The sequence below is a fragment of the Erigeron canadensis genome, chromosome 4 (genome assembly GCF_010389155.1).
Source record: "Erigeron canadensis isolate Cc75 chromosome 4, C_canadensis_v1, whole genome shotgun sequence".
Classification (NCBI taxonomy): domain Eukaryota; kingdom Viridiplantae; phylum Streptophyta; class Magnoliopsida; order Asterales; family Asteraceae; genus Erigeron; species Erigeron canadensis.
In genome coordinates this window covers 34203444-34219533 of record NC_057764.1, presented here as the reverse complement: position 1 = coordinate 34219533, position 16090 = coordinate 34203444, and the positions used below count along the sequence as shown (strand labels likewise).

Genomic DNA, 16090 nt, shown 5'->3' with positions numbered 1-16090 from the left:
CACAGGGACGTAACTTGCAAAGAATATGACAAGTTTGGACGGTTTTGTTTAAAAAAACTTAACAGGGATGTAAACCACGAAAATGGGTAAACCACATGGACGAATCCTGCAATTAACTCTTAACAAATAAAACAGTGGATAAACAGTTGGTAATAGTCCAATTGATTTGCCAAAGAGTTGGGCTTCGAGTTTAGTTTTATCAAACATTTACCACAAATAGTTCAACTGTTCAATAAAACCGACTAAACCGATAACTTCTGTGAAGGGAAAACAGACATTACTCAATATACACGAGACTGTTTAGATCTAAAACCGCTAAGCTAAAGCGGTATACAATATAAGTATAGGTTTAGTATGGTAAAAGAAAATTATCAGCTTACAATGATCATTAACATACCAACACAACAGGTGACCAAGTCCAACTCTATTGGAAATATAAAGTTGGAGGTTGAATTTGTTCGAAGATTTATCAAGCTTGACCTCGGATTGACTTGCTTGCAGCCGTGCTTTTTTATCTAATCTAGAAATAAAGATGATACACTATATATGCATCTTGAAAAAGATATGAAACGGGCATGTTGTCCTTTTAAATTTAATACAGCATCTATAGCTTTAATCCTCTTGGTTCAAATAACTCCTAATGCAATTACAGTTAAGTCTACCACTACACATACTTGAAACAAACAAACATGCACTTACAATATTAGTAACATGCTCTAAACCAACACCAATTATGCTGCAAATACCCAATTTACTTCACCAACTGATCTCAAATAATAGTAATTATAGTTGTAATCATTTGTTTTCCAAAAGCAATATATTATTTTCCAAGTTCTGTCACTTATAATCTGCGACAGCTATGAACTTCAATACAAAATAAACAGACTTGCACAGTACAATAGCATAAAATCAAAATAATGCTGGCAACCAGCAGCTTCAAGTAGTTTTTATTCTATCTTACTCTACCAAAAATAAACTATCAACCAAATGTTAATTTACCAGTTGAAGAATTCTGGTTTAACAAACTATGACCAAACGATATTTACAGCTGCAAAGTTCATCCAACAATATGTATAGCAGAAACTTTTCTAAATGCCCGTTAACATCAAGCACGAATCATCTGCAACAAGATGAAGATTGTCACACTGTTAGAAAGAGAGTTAGAAAGGCAGTAACAAAAAACCTCAAAGAGTTAAGAACATTCTGCTCTTCGTATTCACTTCGCAAAAAGAATAAACGATTTTATGTACTATCATGAATCCTTTTTATCTTTGTAGGGCATTTTTAAAACTGAAAAGCTTACTAAAAGTCATGCTACAAATTTTATCAGTATGTATAAAATTAAACTGCATGTTCGGTTACTTCTAAACATAACAAGCTTAATTAACTTAATACAGGTATGCACAATCAGTAGCAGAAATATATAATCAGACACTCTAAAATATCTCCAGTGAAGGTGATAAAACGATTGATGGCTTAGATGGGTAACTCTAGTATCGGCCGAAATGCGACAGTTCAGGTTGACTTATAACACATTTTTGCATGCTCACATATGATAATAAAGTTACACCATTTCAATAAACATCCACAACTTTATACTAGTAAACTTGTTTTAGTCAACCTAGATTTCCGACACGCTTTGCGAGCCAACTAATCTCAGAGCAACTACCCGCTTAGCGAGTAGCCCGGAGTCGTCGCCGGTGATCCTCCGTGGCCACAATGGAGTATATCTTTTAGCTCCTAGGATTCGAACTTGGGATCTCTAAATTTTCTCCCTAAGAGACCAAGTCTTTACCACTTGGGCACCACCCTTGTGGTTCAATTTACCCATTCTCTTTCATATTATTCTTAGGATTAACCCATGTGACTCCTTAAGAATTAAAGATCACCAAAATCGCCCCGTTCATAATTTAAGGGTTAAAATTGCCACTAGTCACCAGGGACCTCACACGAATGAACTAGCTGGTTCTGAAACTACAAAGTTGTCCTAAAAAGGTTTAAAACAATGTCCTGTAACTCGCGTGCATCCTGCAGCTGAGCAGAGAAGAAAACAGTTATAAATTGATTAACATTTACCAGCCTTTGTGCAGTTCTCCCTTTGAGTGTCTTCATTGCAGCATCTGCAAATGCCTGAGCCGCTTCTGCATCAGCCTCGGCTGCCTCTGCCTCCCTTGCTGCCTCTTCTGCTTCTGCAATGGCAGCTTCTGCCTCTGCAACCGCTTGCGCCGCAGCTGCAGCTGCTTCCTGTTGAGTCATACTCTTCATCTTCTGTAATTCTAAATCAATTTTACCTTTTGTAGGAACACTCAATTCATCTTTCTTATCTACCCTCATAGGAGATGAACCGGCCTGCCTTCCTTCAATACGTAACATGGTTGGAATATTTTTCTTCTCCGGTACTACCTTTGCTAACGGAATTCTGTATTTGCGTTTTGCCTGCAATAGAGAAACATTTTTGAACCAATATAAATGATTCTAACTAAAATGTGAAGAGATGACGCATAGCATTTGATAAGACAAACTATACCTTGAAAAGTTTACCAGTTTGAGTCAGATATTTTAATTTCATTGACAGAAGTCTCTTAAAATTTGGAGGTGCCCAATATTGATCCTGCAAATAAGGAAGGAACAACGTTACCGAAAAAGTGGAATATAGAAATGATATTTTGTAAGACCTAATGGTTAAAAAACCAGCACTAACAGTCTTACATCAAAAAGGCATGTTTTTAAGTAGGTACTAGGTAGATAAAATACATACATGCAACTAAGCTTTTTTATAAATTTAGGACAAAAAACCTCATCATGGGATTAGTTATTTGCTAATTTGAATAAACAAAGATAACTTTTACACGACTGCTTTTCCATTCCTGATTATCCAACACAATACCAGGTTGTCAAATGTCATATGATGCATATTATTCCTTACAATATTTAGTAATAATTAACTAGAAAAGCACAACCAGGGAAAAAAAAAAACCAACATAGATGCGTGCCATGTACACCAACTATGGTTTTACTTTCATGTTCATCACAAGCCACTAACAACGAGCATACCTCTATGTATGTGCCTATTGTAGTCTTGTTAGAGCCACCAGGCTCCTTCAAGTTGCTGATGGCCTCCAATATAAGGTTGTCCAACCTGTAAGAAATGAAAAAAAACACATGCATAGTCATTGATACAGTCTTCTTCTACAAAAAAAAAGAAATATGGTCTATACAGTAAACCAATGTATAGCAAAAAAAGAAAAGCACTAGAGAGTAGAGACAAGAACAGAATCACGCTCTGTAGGATTTGAACCTATGACATCAAGTTTTGGAGACCCACGTTCTACCGAACTGAACTAAGAACGCTTTCTTATCACAGTAGATACGACTAAAAAGAAAAGGATTCAGATTTGACACAAAGAACTGCCTCATATAGTCATATCTAAAACGTATCCAGTTTCAAACAGTTCTGCTTATATGACATTGACTCACACCTACGTCATATAAGACAAGTGAAAAAGGAACAACACATGATATCACCACCGTTCACTTGATAATGTTGATTTTGACTCAACTGTGACTAAAACAGGTACATCCCTGATTTATCTAATAAGCAAGATTTCACTAAACTTGTTATTATGTGTGTTCTTTACAATATATGTCTCCCATTTTGTCATCCCTGTCCAAAAGTTACCAATAGTGGAATAAAACTGATACCCAACAAATTTTCAGGTGTCCAAAAAACATCATGCCTATTAATTCAATACTGTACAAAAGTTACAAAATAGTTGTTTAACCTTATCATAGACCCTTTCGAACGACCAAGATGTGGAGAGCTACTAGAAGATGGTAGAGGCCTGGTATCACCTGAGTCTTCATCAGTGTCATCTGCGTTTGCGTGTGCCATAGAGTTGTCATCCTTAGTGCCATGTTGCACTCTTTTTAGAGCTAACCTAGCCTTCTCCCGGGATCCCCATCCATTAGCCATTACGCTCATGTTCCTCCATTTGTCCTGGTCCAAGTAAAATCTAACCATTAATAGAAATTTATAGAATGCTGCCCAGCAAAAAAAAAGCCATAAGAAGGCTAACTACAATATATTCCCTTAACCCCACTTCTCGATATAACCCAGAGTCACACCGAGATACTGTACGTTGTATCCAACCCCTTAGTTACTAAACATACAAACACTAAAAAATATTGGTATGCAACAAAAAAATTTGCAAACCTTAAGATCTACATTTGAGCGCAGGTACAACACACCGCTAAATTCAGGATCTTTAAGAATGGTACGCCATTTTCCTGCCCCGTGCTTAACGACTCCAGCTTTCAGAGCTGCTTCTTCTTCACTTGTCCATTTCTGCTTAGGAGCACCCATCAGATGAACTCAAAGTAGCAATCGTCTACCTGCAGAGCATATTCATCATTTCAACAAGCATACATCTAAATCCAAATAACAACAAGAAACTGAATCAATAAAAACTATTTAAAAGAAAAGAAAATGGACTTGCACCAAATAATTAGATCTGACAGGAGTATGACATAAACAAGTTAGATGACTTCCCTATAAGAAAAACTACAAGAACGGAAAATATGATCTGCCTAAACGACTTTTACTACGAATCTACAATGCGTACACCAATGAATGAAAAATCAAGGGATTAACTTTACCCCCACAAATTGTCGATTTTACATGTACATCTTGCTTTAACACAACACCAATCAATGTCTTCACATTACACAGTCAACTACATATAGCACATTTCATGAAATGCATCCTAAATATAGTTAGTGTAGCTAAAAAAACATAGCATTATGCATCATGGTCAAACATACAAATAATCAATCCTACATATCAACACGAAACCTAATTATATCAAACCCCAAGTCACTAAACTTAACAGCAGTTATTCGTAAACAGATTTCGTTAAAAAAATTTAAAAAATCAATCACCTTTTTGTAAACTAAATCCATAATTGGATGGGGGGAATAAAGGGTCTAAATTTTTTAGCAAAATGCACTAACAAAATATTTTTTTCATCCCCAAACTTTAAATTTAAATCCAAACCAAGCTCAAAAACCTACCAAGGAAATGCATCAGAACACCATAAAAATAAAAGAAAGAAAAAAAGAAGGCTAATTTGCTAAGTTCACATAAATCCTAAATCTTTTACAAAATTCAAAGCTAATTTACGAATCTATAAATAAATTAACAAACTTTTATATGAATAACGTATAAATTGATGTATACAAACATAGAAATCACAAAAAGGAAAAGGGTAAGGGAATTTGATAAAAATTAGGGATTTTTTTATACCTTTGTTAAATTTGGAAAACAGGGCTCATGCTGGTTCAACAAAATGGAAAAGATTTTAATGGAATTTTGGATCTTGATTTTAAGTTTTGATTTTTTAGATTCGTGTGAAGAAAAGGATGTTTTTTTAGGGTTAAAAAGATGTGTGAGAAAATTAGGGTTTGGAATGTAAAAGAAGTACTCGTAGGATTCATTATTTTCTTTCTTTTGTTAATAAAATGTCTCCCATGTGACCTACCCGAACCCGCATTATGATAATCGGTCGGGTTTATTATACCTGAATTACAGTATTAATTTTGTTCAAAATCGTCCTACTTTCGATTTTTTTTTTTATTTAAACTGTAATCTTCTAGACATGTTTCCTATCATATCTATAATTTTATAATTCTTCATAAAAATTCTCTATGTTAAACAGTAAGATCAACTAGGTAGGAGTCGAATGTCGTAAGTTTTGAGTCTCAATATTTTGACAATGTACTGAAAAATTATGATATAGACAGTTTTATTTTAATTGTACTGGTGTTTCCAGGTTTTATCTAAAATAAAAAATAAATAAATAAAAAACTAACTTTGTAAGCTATAGGGTAGATACCTTAACCTATGTCTTCACTAATTCAGCTTTGTTGGTTTATAGAAAATAATCCACTTGGGTTCAAGTCTCACTTCTCCCATTTGTGGGGGTGGATTAATAGGAATTTTTCGAGAGTATTGGGTTTTATCTCAGGCATACGTGTAATTTAGGAGTAAGAGTAAATTAGAATGCCGTTTTGATATATATATATATATATATATTATATTCGAAATAATCTTTTTTTTCTATCTTTTGAATCATATATATCTTAGGGTTGAGTATTGTAAAACAAGTATTAAAATAAAACAAATAAGACAGGATCTTGACCTTTAGATCATGGTTAAATTGATGTCCGAAGATTCACGAACCAATTGATACACAATGGTTTTCATGATGCACAGTTATATATAGTGATATTGTTTTACTTTAATGCTTGTTTTATTTTACATAAAACCTATATATCTTATCTAATTAAATTACCATCTTTACATCAACTACATCATTCGACGAAGTCAACACCATCACCCCCGTCAACATCATCATCACAAATACCACATCAATATATTTCTAGATATCATTACGTATAAAATTAATTCTACTCTACTGATACGGTTTAAAACAACAAAACCACATCAATAGATAGAAAAAAAACGTATATCTAGGCTATCTAGCATACAAACCTACATTATTTCTAATAATATCTTAAATGGGAAAATGAATAACTCTTCTAAAAATTTTGAATCCCTCTAATAACATAAAACTTTGACACGTGTAATCCACTTATTATTATTTTTTTCATAATCCCATTTGATTTTTCCATGTGGCTTGATCTTATGGTAAGGATTATTAGGTTGATCAACTAAGATAATCTATTATTATTTTTTTAAAATATTCTATATATTGGTGCATGTTATTTATTTTCACTTGTTTGTGTTTTTTTTATGTTTGTAACTAACTTGACAGAGTTGTTTCCTTAGCATACAATTTTTTCAATTAATGGCCGTGGTCATTTGCTTAAACCTAAATGAGTGAACATTCAAAAAAAAGGAAAAAAAAAAAAAGTCATTTGTTTGAGTGTTTTTATATGTTCACTTGTTTGGGTAAATGTTTTCATTCAGATTAACTTACTTTTTAACCCATTCCCAATAATATATCATAAAAATATAAGAGATGACCATAACAATGAGCTACCAACTTAATTAATTAATTTGGATAAGCTTAAGCAAAAACCATGAAGAAAGTCTGTTTTGTTTGTTAAGTTGGTTTACAACCCACATATCACAAACTAGCGTCAAACAAATTAGTGACCTCTTAAGCTTGCAACACATTTATATAAAAATAAGGTACAATCTAATAACAATTATGAGTACAAAGAATTCAACAGATTTAGTTCTTATATAAATCAGATGAGCAATCTGTCTATGTTACAATCTTAAACTGAACATAAAAAGAAAATCAAACTGACTTATTTATTTCTAACTCCAAGTTATTAACTCCCTATGACAAAATTAGAGATATTTGCTTATCTAACTCCAATCAGAAAACAATACGATCTCCACGCAAAAGAAATTCTTGCTAATTTAGAAGCAAGCATCCAAGAGACAGCAGCAACACAAGGCAGCACAACTACATAAATATCGTGATATTGTCAGCAAAAATAATGCACTAACAAACATTCATTACGATATGATACCAAAAGTATGCCAAAGTGCAAATAGGCTAATAATCTAGACTAAGAGTGTCAATATAACAGGCCAAATGGGTTGACTAACCAGTGGGCCTTTGGCCCAAAAATGTTTGAGGTGACTCGCTTATTAATTGTTTTGTGGTACTTGTTTCCTTGAAATGGGCATTTATATATTTTTCCAACTTAAATATAACATACTTAGACTTAGATCAGATAGCTCAATGGTTCAGCACCATTCATGCTGGAGGTCTCGAGTTCGAGACATGAGTAGGACATTTCAAGGTATTTCGCAAATAAAGTTTTCTTGTGAAGCAGGTTTGCATCCTGCAGAGGGGTCAAGATTTTATCCCAACTAAATCTCGTGACTTTGGGCGGTTTAGTTGAGGATTTCTCCTCCTACTAGGTATTGAGGGTGAGAGGTCTCTCTAGCGCGAACCCGGTTAAGACGACGTCTGTTGCGAGCAAATGATCCCAAAAAAAAAAAGAGTGTTTTCACACGTGATCTTTTGGTACAAGTCAACCTGCCATCTACATTTCTTCAAATGCTATCAGAAAGTTTAGAGTGCGAAGCTAATAATGTGATTATTGATGTGTTTTTAATAAATAGAATTATCACTTGAATAGGGCAATATGCTCTTTTGTATTCTTAAAAAGCAAAAAATTGTACGAGTATAACCTTTTCATGAAAGAATGATGAGAAATATGGATATGACGCAATTAACAAACATTACGTAAGTTCAATGTTTACCGTGTACATCGTTGGACTACAACAATAATGTTAAACAAGTATTCAACATTTTATAAAGAAAGAGATACAACTACCACAATATACAACTTTTTGTGACAAATTGTACATGACTACATGTCAATAATATATTCATTTGATATGTCGATATAAAGTTGTGGTAGAGATATCACATCCATTTCTATAAAGTTTGCGTGACTTGTTAATACTGTAGTTATTTACTGAGTAACACAAAATGATTATGTCAAAGCCTGACTTTCCATTATTATTAATGAGCAAAAATAGATCAATCGATGTGAATGAGTCTAGCTACCACCATGATGGGCAGATTTTTGACAATGTGCATTGCAAAAAGACGTTTTAAGTCAAGTAACCAGGTTTGATCGGCAAATTCAATTTGCCCGGCAAATGAACATGATCCAACGGACAAAGTCTTGACACGAAATGTCTAAGAATATCGACGATTATTATAGACTATTTTCAATTAACAGATGATTTAGAAATAGTAGTTAGTCCCACAATAAGATTTTATGCATCAAAAGATTAAATGTAAAAGATTTGTATGATGCACATTGGATTTGATGCATTTCTAAAACCTAAAAAACTAGTAAATAATAGGGAAATGGACGAGCAATCAATAATTAATTACCAGCCTTCCATGAAACCGGTGTTTTGTTTATGATGTTGAGGAGGCGACGCGTAGTGTAGGTTATAATGAGGCGCATACCCTTGTTGCGGGTAACCTTGTGGTGGATACCCTTGAGGAGGGTACCCTTGAGGAGGATACGCTTGTGGAGGATATCCTTGGGGATACCCTTGTGGTGGGTATCCTACTGGAGGATATCCTTGCGGTGGATATGCTGGTGGCACGTATCCTTGTGGCGGGTAGACTTCTTTAGTCTCTTCTTCAACCGGATAACCTATAAACAATCAATTGTAATTACCTCATTAATCTTAGACGAATTATAAAAGTGATTCTAAATCTTTGAAAATCGGATCTAAATGTAACAAAATTAGATACATATATACACACAAAAAAAAACTACAAGTATGAACTAAGGAACCTTGTAGTGGTGGAGCAGCAACAGGAGGTTGATTTTGGCTGGTGTGACTCATGATGATAATGAATGGATGATGAATTTTTCAAATTTTGGTTGGTGTTTTACTATTGTGGGTATTTTTGGAACATCATGCCGATTTTGGGGGTTGGTTTTCAAGTTTTAATATCGGTTTTTACGCATCACAAAATTGTGTATACATGAGTATCATACTACAACTGAAAAGGCCCAAATTAATTTAGACTTATATATTTGGATTGATGGATGAAATTTGGTCTCTACTTTGGTCTTGTTTAGGTCCAGAGTTAATTTAACGGATCGTCCTTTTGGTTTTAACGAAATTAAAGTGTATATGTATTATATGAAACTTCGTTACATTCACTCATTGATCCCTATAAAAGTTTCTGAATTTAAGTTTGTATATATGTTAATTGACTTGTAAATATACATAACTCCAGAAGTAAAAAAGTTCTATATATTGAAGTTTCTAAATTTGAATATATAAGAACAAGATTTCCATAGTCTTAACACCAATAATTATAATATCTGTTTGATAACCTAATGTTTTACTATGAGATTAAGGTCTTATTTTGTTGGTGAGATTAGGTTGTTTTCTAAACACAAAAAATCCATCCTAACTTCAACCACACCACACCTGATTTAAATTCAAAAGTTACCATAACATTTCCCATTTTATTTGCTCATCAATCTTCAACATTTTCATCTTTATGCTTTCACTCAATCTTATTCTCAAGTTCTTTATTTCATATATGTCATAATTAAACTCGTCGACACATCAGTGTAGCACGTACGTGTCTGCGGTGCATAACGTCATTCGTTTGTTTTGACAAGCTCGGAAAATTTGAGTTAAAATACGAACACGTCTACAAAATGACCGCACCAAAAGATGATAAGTTCGCTCCACATCCAGTGAAAGATCAGTTTCCTGGAGTCGAGTTTTGTGTCAATAGTAACCCTCCATGGGGTACATTTTTTCCTTGATCTTTTTATAGATTATCTTCTTTTGACGTATCGTTTTAATTGATGTATTTTTGGAATTATCATTTGTGCAGCCGAAGGGATTATTCTAGCATTTCAACATTATCTAGTGATGCTCGGGACCATAGTTCTTATATCGTCCATTATAGTTCCTCCTATGGGCGGGGGCCATGTAAAGAAATTACTAAATCTAGTTAACTAGCTCGAAATAAGTATGTAGATTCTAATATCTTCTTACAAATATATATATATATATATATGTATGCAGGTAGAGAAAGCTTATTTGATACAAACAATGTTATTTGTTGCCGGAGTGAACACATTGCTACAAACATTATTTGGTACACGGCTTCCAGTGGTGATTGGAGGATCGTTTAGATTCACCATTCCTGTACTCTACATCGCTTTACAAAATCGTTATAGCTTTTACGTTGATCCTGTCACTGTATGTTCTAAACTAGTTAATTTTGTATTATATGTGTAATAAATAATGTTCAAATGTCACACATTATAAATAATGTGCAAGTATAAGATATAATAAAAGTTGTTGCTTTTGTAGAGGTTTCATCATACAATGAGGGCAACGCAGGGAGCACTTATGATGTCTTCAATTCTGCCTATCTTATTTGGATTCCTTGGTATCTGGAGAATTGTTGTCAGGTTAATTTTTATAAACATATGATAATGTAAGTATATACACCTCTGTAGATCAAAGAGAAATACGTTTAAGAACTGATATGGTTGGTGCAGGTTTCTAAGTCCTCTATCTGCAGTTCCTCTAGTAACCTTAGTCGGACTTGGACTCTATGCACAAGGATTCCCACTAGTAAGTAAAATTCTGGAAATATATATATGGGTCGGGCAGTTTATATGGATTAAGCTTGTTTCCTATCGAGTCATGTTGTTTTACATCAGTCATAAGCCATTTGTTAATAGATTAATTTCTTGGTGCTTTTGCAGTTGGCACAATGCGTTGAGATCGGGCTTCCTGAATTGATTCTACTAGTTCTGTTTTCTCAAGTGAGTTCAAAGTCTTGATTTGGTATTGATTTCATGACTAGTTATTCTTTATTATCGTCTTGTTTGCTATTGACTCTGTGATGAACTTTTCTTCAGAATAGCACTATATATGTATATATAATTATATATATATATAGAAATAGCTACTATAAATTATATCAGATATATTCTGACTTTCATAGAAAAAAGAGTATATGAGTATATGACCTTATGGAGGAATATAATGGTTAGTTGCAGTGAAACTTGTAGAATTGACATGCCCTTATTTTTGCAGTATGTGCCTTACTGGTTTAAATCGAAGTGGCTTGATCGATTTGCTGTCCTTATCTCTGTAGCACTTGTTTGGGCATATGCAGCCCTTCTAACAGCAGCTGGTGCATATAAAAATAGACCTCCTAACACTCAGTTCAGCTGCAGGGTGGATCGTTCTGGCCTTGTAAGCGGTGCTTCATGGTGAGCCACTTTGTTGACTTTTTGAAGAATGACACTATTCATCATGGACTAAATTCATCTAGCTCCTTCACCCAAAAATTTGTTTCAGGATAAAGTTCCCTTATCCATTACAATGGGGTCAACCCACTCTTCATGCCGGGGATACGGTTGTAATGCTAGCGGCTGTTTTTGTGTCTCTCATAGAGGTCATACTTCAAAAAGATCTAGATTGTTTTATTTACATTTTATTCTAAATTAACTAATATGCACACGCCTTATCATTAATCCCATGTGATAGATTTTAAGATAAAAATCTGTTTTCAGTCGACAGGCACGTTTATTGCAGCAGCAAGATATGGGAGTGCCACTCATGTACCATCATCTGTTTTAAGCCGAGGAGCTGCTTGGCTGGTGAGAAATGAATGATTGCATCAGTAGTGACTGATAACGTTTCTAAATGTTGTTATGTTTGAAATGTGATTAGTCCCTCTGGAACTTTTTAACAGGGAATTGGTATTTTGATGGACGGATTATGGGGTACAGGGACCGGCTCAACTGCATCAGTGTAATAAAAAGAATAACTTAAAAGCTTGCATATGCCCTATAACAAGATCAACTTCTTATATAGGACTTTAACAATGTCTTTTGTGGCATTTTTGCTAGTGAAAATGTGGGTCTTTTAGCCGTGACAAAAGTGGGAAGCAGACGAGTAGTTCAAATGTCTGCAGGGTTCATGTTCTTTTTTTCCATCTTAGGTATGTTTCGCTCTCGTATCTAATTAGCAAATGACTTATATCTGTTTATGAAACGGAATCCTCTAGTTTTAGCATAGAAACGTAACCTTCCATTGATTTAAATCAGGAAAATTTGGGGCGATTGTAGCTTCTATACCTTTGCCAATCATTGGAGCTCTATATTGTGTCCTGTTTGCCTACATGTGTAAGCATAATTCTTCATCTGAAGTTCTCCCTTATCCAATGAAAACCGAAATACATGAAGTGACACATTTTTAATCTAAATTTCTGACTATATGTCAAATACCTAATACATTACGGATTAAAAATTGAAAAGATGAATTTTTCTGACCCAAAATGATGAAAATTGACAGATATCTATATTTTGTTGTGGTTTGAGCAGCTTCTGCTGGTTTAGGACTACTTCAATACTGCAACCTTAACAGTTACAGAACAAAGTTCATACTCGGTTTTTCACTCTTCATGGGTCTTTCCGTGCCACAATACTTCAATAACTACGTGGTAACCATCGGGGAAGGCCCAGTTCGCAGTAGATCCACATGGGTACATTTCAATACTCATGCATTTTTTTCGAAAAATATTGTATGAGATGTATACTTTAAAGAATTAAACTTGTGTATGATATGCTGATGTATGCAGTTCAACGAGTTAATGCTGGTGTTATTCACGTCCCCGCCAACAGTAGCAGCCATAGTTGGTATGTTTCTTGACAGAACTCTTGGTTATGATCACAAAGATGTTAGGAAAGACGGTGGACGACATTGGTGGGCAAAGTTTAAGTACTTTGAAAGAGATGCAAGAAGTGCAGAATTCTATTCACTTCCTTATGGTCTTTCTAAATACTTTCCTTCTGTTTAATGGATTTTTGTTCATTTAACAAAATCATTTAGCAGATTGTAGACTTGTATTCTTGTATATGTGATTGTACTATCATTGTATGAAGCCTTGTAATCTTGTATAATGGAGTAAGTTTGCTTATTTTTCAAAGATTGTACTCAACTTTGGCTTAATTTTCTAAAATAACTGGTTTCTGTAAGACTATTCAGATGGATATATTAGCATGTATTTTGTTGTTTTGAACTAGAAAAATCAGGTTTAAGAGTTAAGACTTAAGACCTAAGCTATATAGCAATAGTAATACAGTATGTTTCTTATCACCCAACTCTATAATATTGGGTTTAAAAGTTAGGACCTTTATCCCAAATATCATAAACCATGTAGAATGTCTATCTAGATAGCCGAATAAGTCACATAACTTACGAACAAGAATTAAAGAGATGATATTTGTTTGTTATGACAGTATCTCATATTTGTTTGTTATGTTTGATTGCAACTAAATTAAAGAGATGATATGATGAGACGAAGAGAATTGGGGTTTTGCGAATGAAATAAAAAAAACAACATTACTCTTATTGGTAGATACAATTGTTAAACAAGGAAAAAAACATAACTTGATGAACAAGAATTCTAATTAACTTTAGAAACAAGCAATATAATCAAATAATTTGGACAGCTTCGAACTAATTACGAACAGAATTAACGAACTCAAAAAGATGGTGGTGGGTGCCGGTGATCTTGCAACTGCGCCGCTCCCAAATATCATTATTCCAAAATCCGTATCGTTGCCGCCACTAATATTCATACCTGCATGATCACCACCTCTTCTTGGTCTTGTAACTGGAACACCGCCTCCTCTTGGTCTTGTAACTGGAACCCCACCTCCTCCTGGTGGTGTAACTGGAACGCCACCTCCTCCGGGTGGTGTAACTGGAACGCCACCTCCTCCGGGTGGTGTAACTGGAACGCCACCTCCTCCTGGTGGTGTAACTGGAACCCCACCTCCTCCTGGTGGTGTAACTGGAACTCCACCTCCTCCTGGTGGTGTAACTGGAACACCACCAAACGGCATGTTCCGCACATCGAAGACACCAGCATTCGTCGTGAGTTGTTCGACAAAGTTGGCGGACTTAGGATCAACACTTGCATACATGTCGTTTCCGTTTTGACCAGAGGGCACAAAAAAGGCACCATTTTCCATCAAGTCTCCATCCGTCCTCCAATTCCATCCAGCCCAAACCTTCTCATCTGCGTCCACTCGCCTTGTCACCTGCTTTGCGTTAGGGTCTGCCGGTGCAACAAACCGATTACCTTGACTATAGATAGTCGGATTCGCACTCCCACCAATTGCATACATCTTCCATTCCGTGTAATCATTGTTTACCACATGAAAATACCCATGCCTACACCGCGGCATTCGTTGTACCAGACCTCTCCCAAAACGATTAAACGCAAATGTAGCCTGCATTCCTTTATCTGCCAAGTACGCGTCATCATGTCCCATAAGCATAACTTCATTATGATCAGTAAAGTAATTATTTGAAATAGTAATAGCAGTTGAGCCCAAAGTTGCATCTATCAAACCATCCGTACAATGAGCCAATGAACAATGATCAACCCATATATTTGTTGACCCTTTTATCGAAATCGCATCACCATCAGATAACCCTCGACGTCCAACCTGCGTTGGACTTGAGCGTATATCCGCGTTCCCAACTGGTACACAATCATAAACACGAATATTATGGATGATCACGTTTGTTACGTTCTGAACCGTGATACAACCTCCACCGGTTATCTCAACCTTCACCCCACGGCCATCGAGCGTTTTATAACTATTGACAAGGAGTTCGTGTTTGAGTTTGATGAGCATGTTTGATGCAAATACAATCCATAAGGGTTCGGTTTGTAAGGCTGCGTGTCTTAGAGTGCCAGGAATCGGGTTCACTGGGTCGTCATCCGAGGAACTTGTGACCGTGTAATATTGACCGCCTTTGCCACCGAATGCCAACCGGCCAAACCCAATGCCGCAGCCTGCCAGACGTTGCCGGTCATTGAACCAGTTTGGATCGCACTTCCAGCAATCGTCTATTGGGTTTCCAGTGAGACAATTATTGCTTCCTGCTGCTGTGTCCAGCAATAATTGTCTTCGATGTATCGATACATTTAATCTCCTTTGTACTTCTTCAACAACAGCCTCGGGGTTAGGGTGTTGATAAGGAAGTGTTAGATTCAGAGGAGTGGCCCGAATGCCCAAGAAGAAGAAGGTCAAAAGGCAAAACAAGAGGATGTTTGGACGATGCATATTTATGTAGTGACTGTTGTAAAAAATTAACTCTCTGCTGTTGCTTGCGAGTATAGCTACTGATCGAGAATCAACACCAAAAGCTCCTGTACGTGATCGAATAGAACTCTCGATGATAAAAGAAAACGAATAACCAAAAAAACGGAACAAAACTATAATTGGCCGAATAAAACAAAACTCTTCGTTAAATCTAATGGGTTTTGGATAAAGTTGGTTTGGGTACGTTTTGCATAATGAATGAATGGCGCCCTTTATATACACAAATCCAATTGTTAAACAAGGAAACAAATGACTTAAAACAAACAAGGAATATAATCAACTACTTTCCTTGTTTTGTAAAAAACACTAGTTTCCTTAATCGAATTAACGAAAATTTGATGAT

At 35.2% G+C, this 16090-nt stretch overlaps 4 protein-coding genes across 4 annotated transcripts; 1 reads left to right on the top strand and 3 right to left on the bottom strand.

The window, feature by feature from the left end:
* Positions 1-899: 899 nt before the first annotated feature.
* Positions 900-5481, bottom strand: LOC122595514 (telomere repeat-binding factor 1). Its single transcript, XM_043767884.1, has 7 exons — positions 5303-5481; positions 4214-4392; positions 3783-3997; positions 3055-3139; positions 2528-2611; positions 2077-2436; positions 900-1120 (listed from the first exon to the last, which is right to left on the bottom strand). The coding sequence occupies exons 2-7, from the start codon at positions 4361-4363 to the stop codon at positions 1106-1108; spliced, it is 909 nt and encodes a 302-aa protein (XP_043623819.1). The 5' UTR covers positions 4364-4392; positions 5303-5481; the 3' UTR covers positions 900-1105.
* A 1855-nt stretch (positions 5482-7336) lies between these two features.
* On the bottom strand, positions 7337-9477 carry LOC122596127 (cysteine-rich and transmembrane domain-containing protein WIH2-like). Its single transcript, XM_043768648.1, has 3 exons — positions 9367-9477; positions 8952-9222; positions 7337-7496 (listed from the first exon to the last, which is right to left on the bottom strand). The coding sequence occupies exons 1-3, from the start codon at positions 9416-9418 to the stop codon at positions 7451-7453; spliced, it is 369 nt and encodes a 122-aa protein (XP_043624583.1). The 5' UTR covers positions 9419-9477; the 3' UTR covers positions 7337-7450.
* A 774-nt stretch (positions 9478-10251) lies between these two features.
* LOC122596126 (nucleobase-ascorbate transporter 4) lies at positions 10252-13424 on the top strand. Its single transcript, XM_043768647.1, has 14 exons — positions 10252-10345; positions 10434-10531; positions 10628-10804; positions 10919-11019; positions 11110-11185; positions 11320-11379; positions 11654-11832; positions 11921-12017; positions 12136-12222; positions 12318-12376; positions 12475-12566; positions 12673-12750; positions 12949-13109; positions 13206-13424. The coding sequence occupies exons 1-14, from the start codon at positions 10252-10254 to the stop codon at positions 13422-13424; spliced, it is 1578 nt and encodes a 525-aa protein (XP_043624582.1).
* A 619-nt stretch (positions 13425-14043) lies between these two features.
* LOC122597460 (probable pectate lyase 5) lies at positions 14044-15708 on the bottom strand. The gene has a single exon (XM_043770049.1). It carries the CDS (start codon positions 15706-15708, stop codon positions 14044-14046), a length of 1665 nt encoding a protein of 554 aa, XP_043625984.1.
* Between the last annotated feature and the right edge of the window lie 382 nt (positions 15709-16090).

Excerpts from the sequence above, each read along its gene's own strand:
- LOC122597460 (XM_043770049.1), bottom strand. The coding sequence starts at position 15,708 with ATGCATCGTCCAAACATCCTCTTGTTTTGCCTTTTGACCTTCTTCTTC.
- LOC122596126 (XM_043768647.1), top strand. The coding sequence starts at position 10,252 with ATGACCGCACCAAAAGATGATAAGTTCGCTCCACATCCAGTGAAAGAT. Across the intron at positions 12,018-12,135 it reads TTTTTGTGTCTCTCATAGAG|TCGACAGGCACGTTTATTGC; the intron begins GTCATACTTCAA and ends ATCTGTTTTCAG. Across the intron at positions 13,110-13,205 it reads TTCGCAGTAGATCCACATGG|TTCAACGAGTTAATGCTGGT; the intron begins GTACATTTCAAT and ends TGATGTATGCAG.
- LOC122595514 (XM_043767884.1), bottom strand. The coding sequence starts at position 4,363 with ATGGGTGCTCCTAAGCAGAAATGGACAAGTGAAGAAGAAGCAGCTCTG. Across the intron at positions 3,998-4,213 it reads GCTCAAATGTAGATCTTAAG|GACAAATGGAGGAACATGAG; the intron begins GTTTGCAAATTT and ends TACTTGGACCAG. Across the intron at positions 2,612-3,054 it reads CAATAGGCACATACATAGAG|GATCAATATTGGGCACCTCC; the intron begins GTATGCTCGTTG and ends CCTTATTTGCAG.
- LOC122596127 (XM_043768648.1), bottom strand. The coding sequence starts at position 9,418 with ATGAGTCACACCAGCCAAAATCAACCTCCTGTTGCTGCTCCACCACTA. Across the intron at positions 9,223-9,366 it reads TGCTGCTCCACCACTACAAG|GTTATCCGGTTGAAGAAGAG; the intron begins GTTCCTTAGTTC and ends GATTGTTTATAG. Across the intron at positions 7,497-8,951 it reads ACCGGTTTCATGGAAGGCTG|TTGTGCTGCCTTGTGTTGCT; the intron begins GTAATTAATTAT and ends ATATTTATGTAG.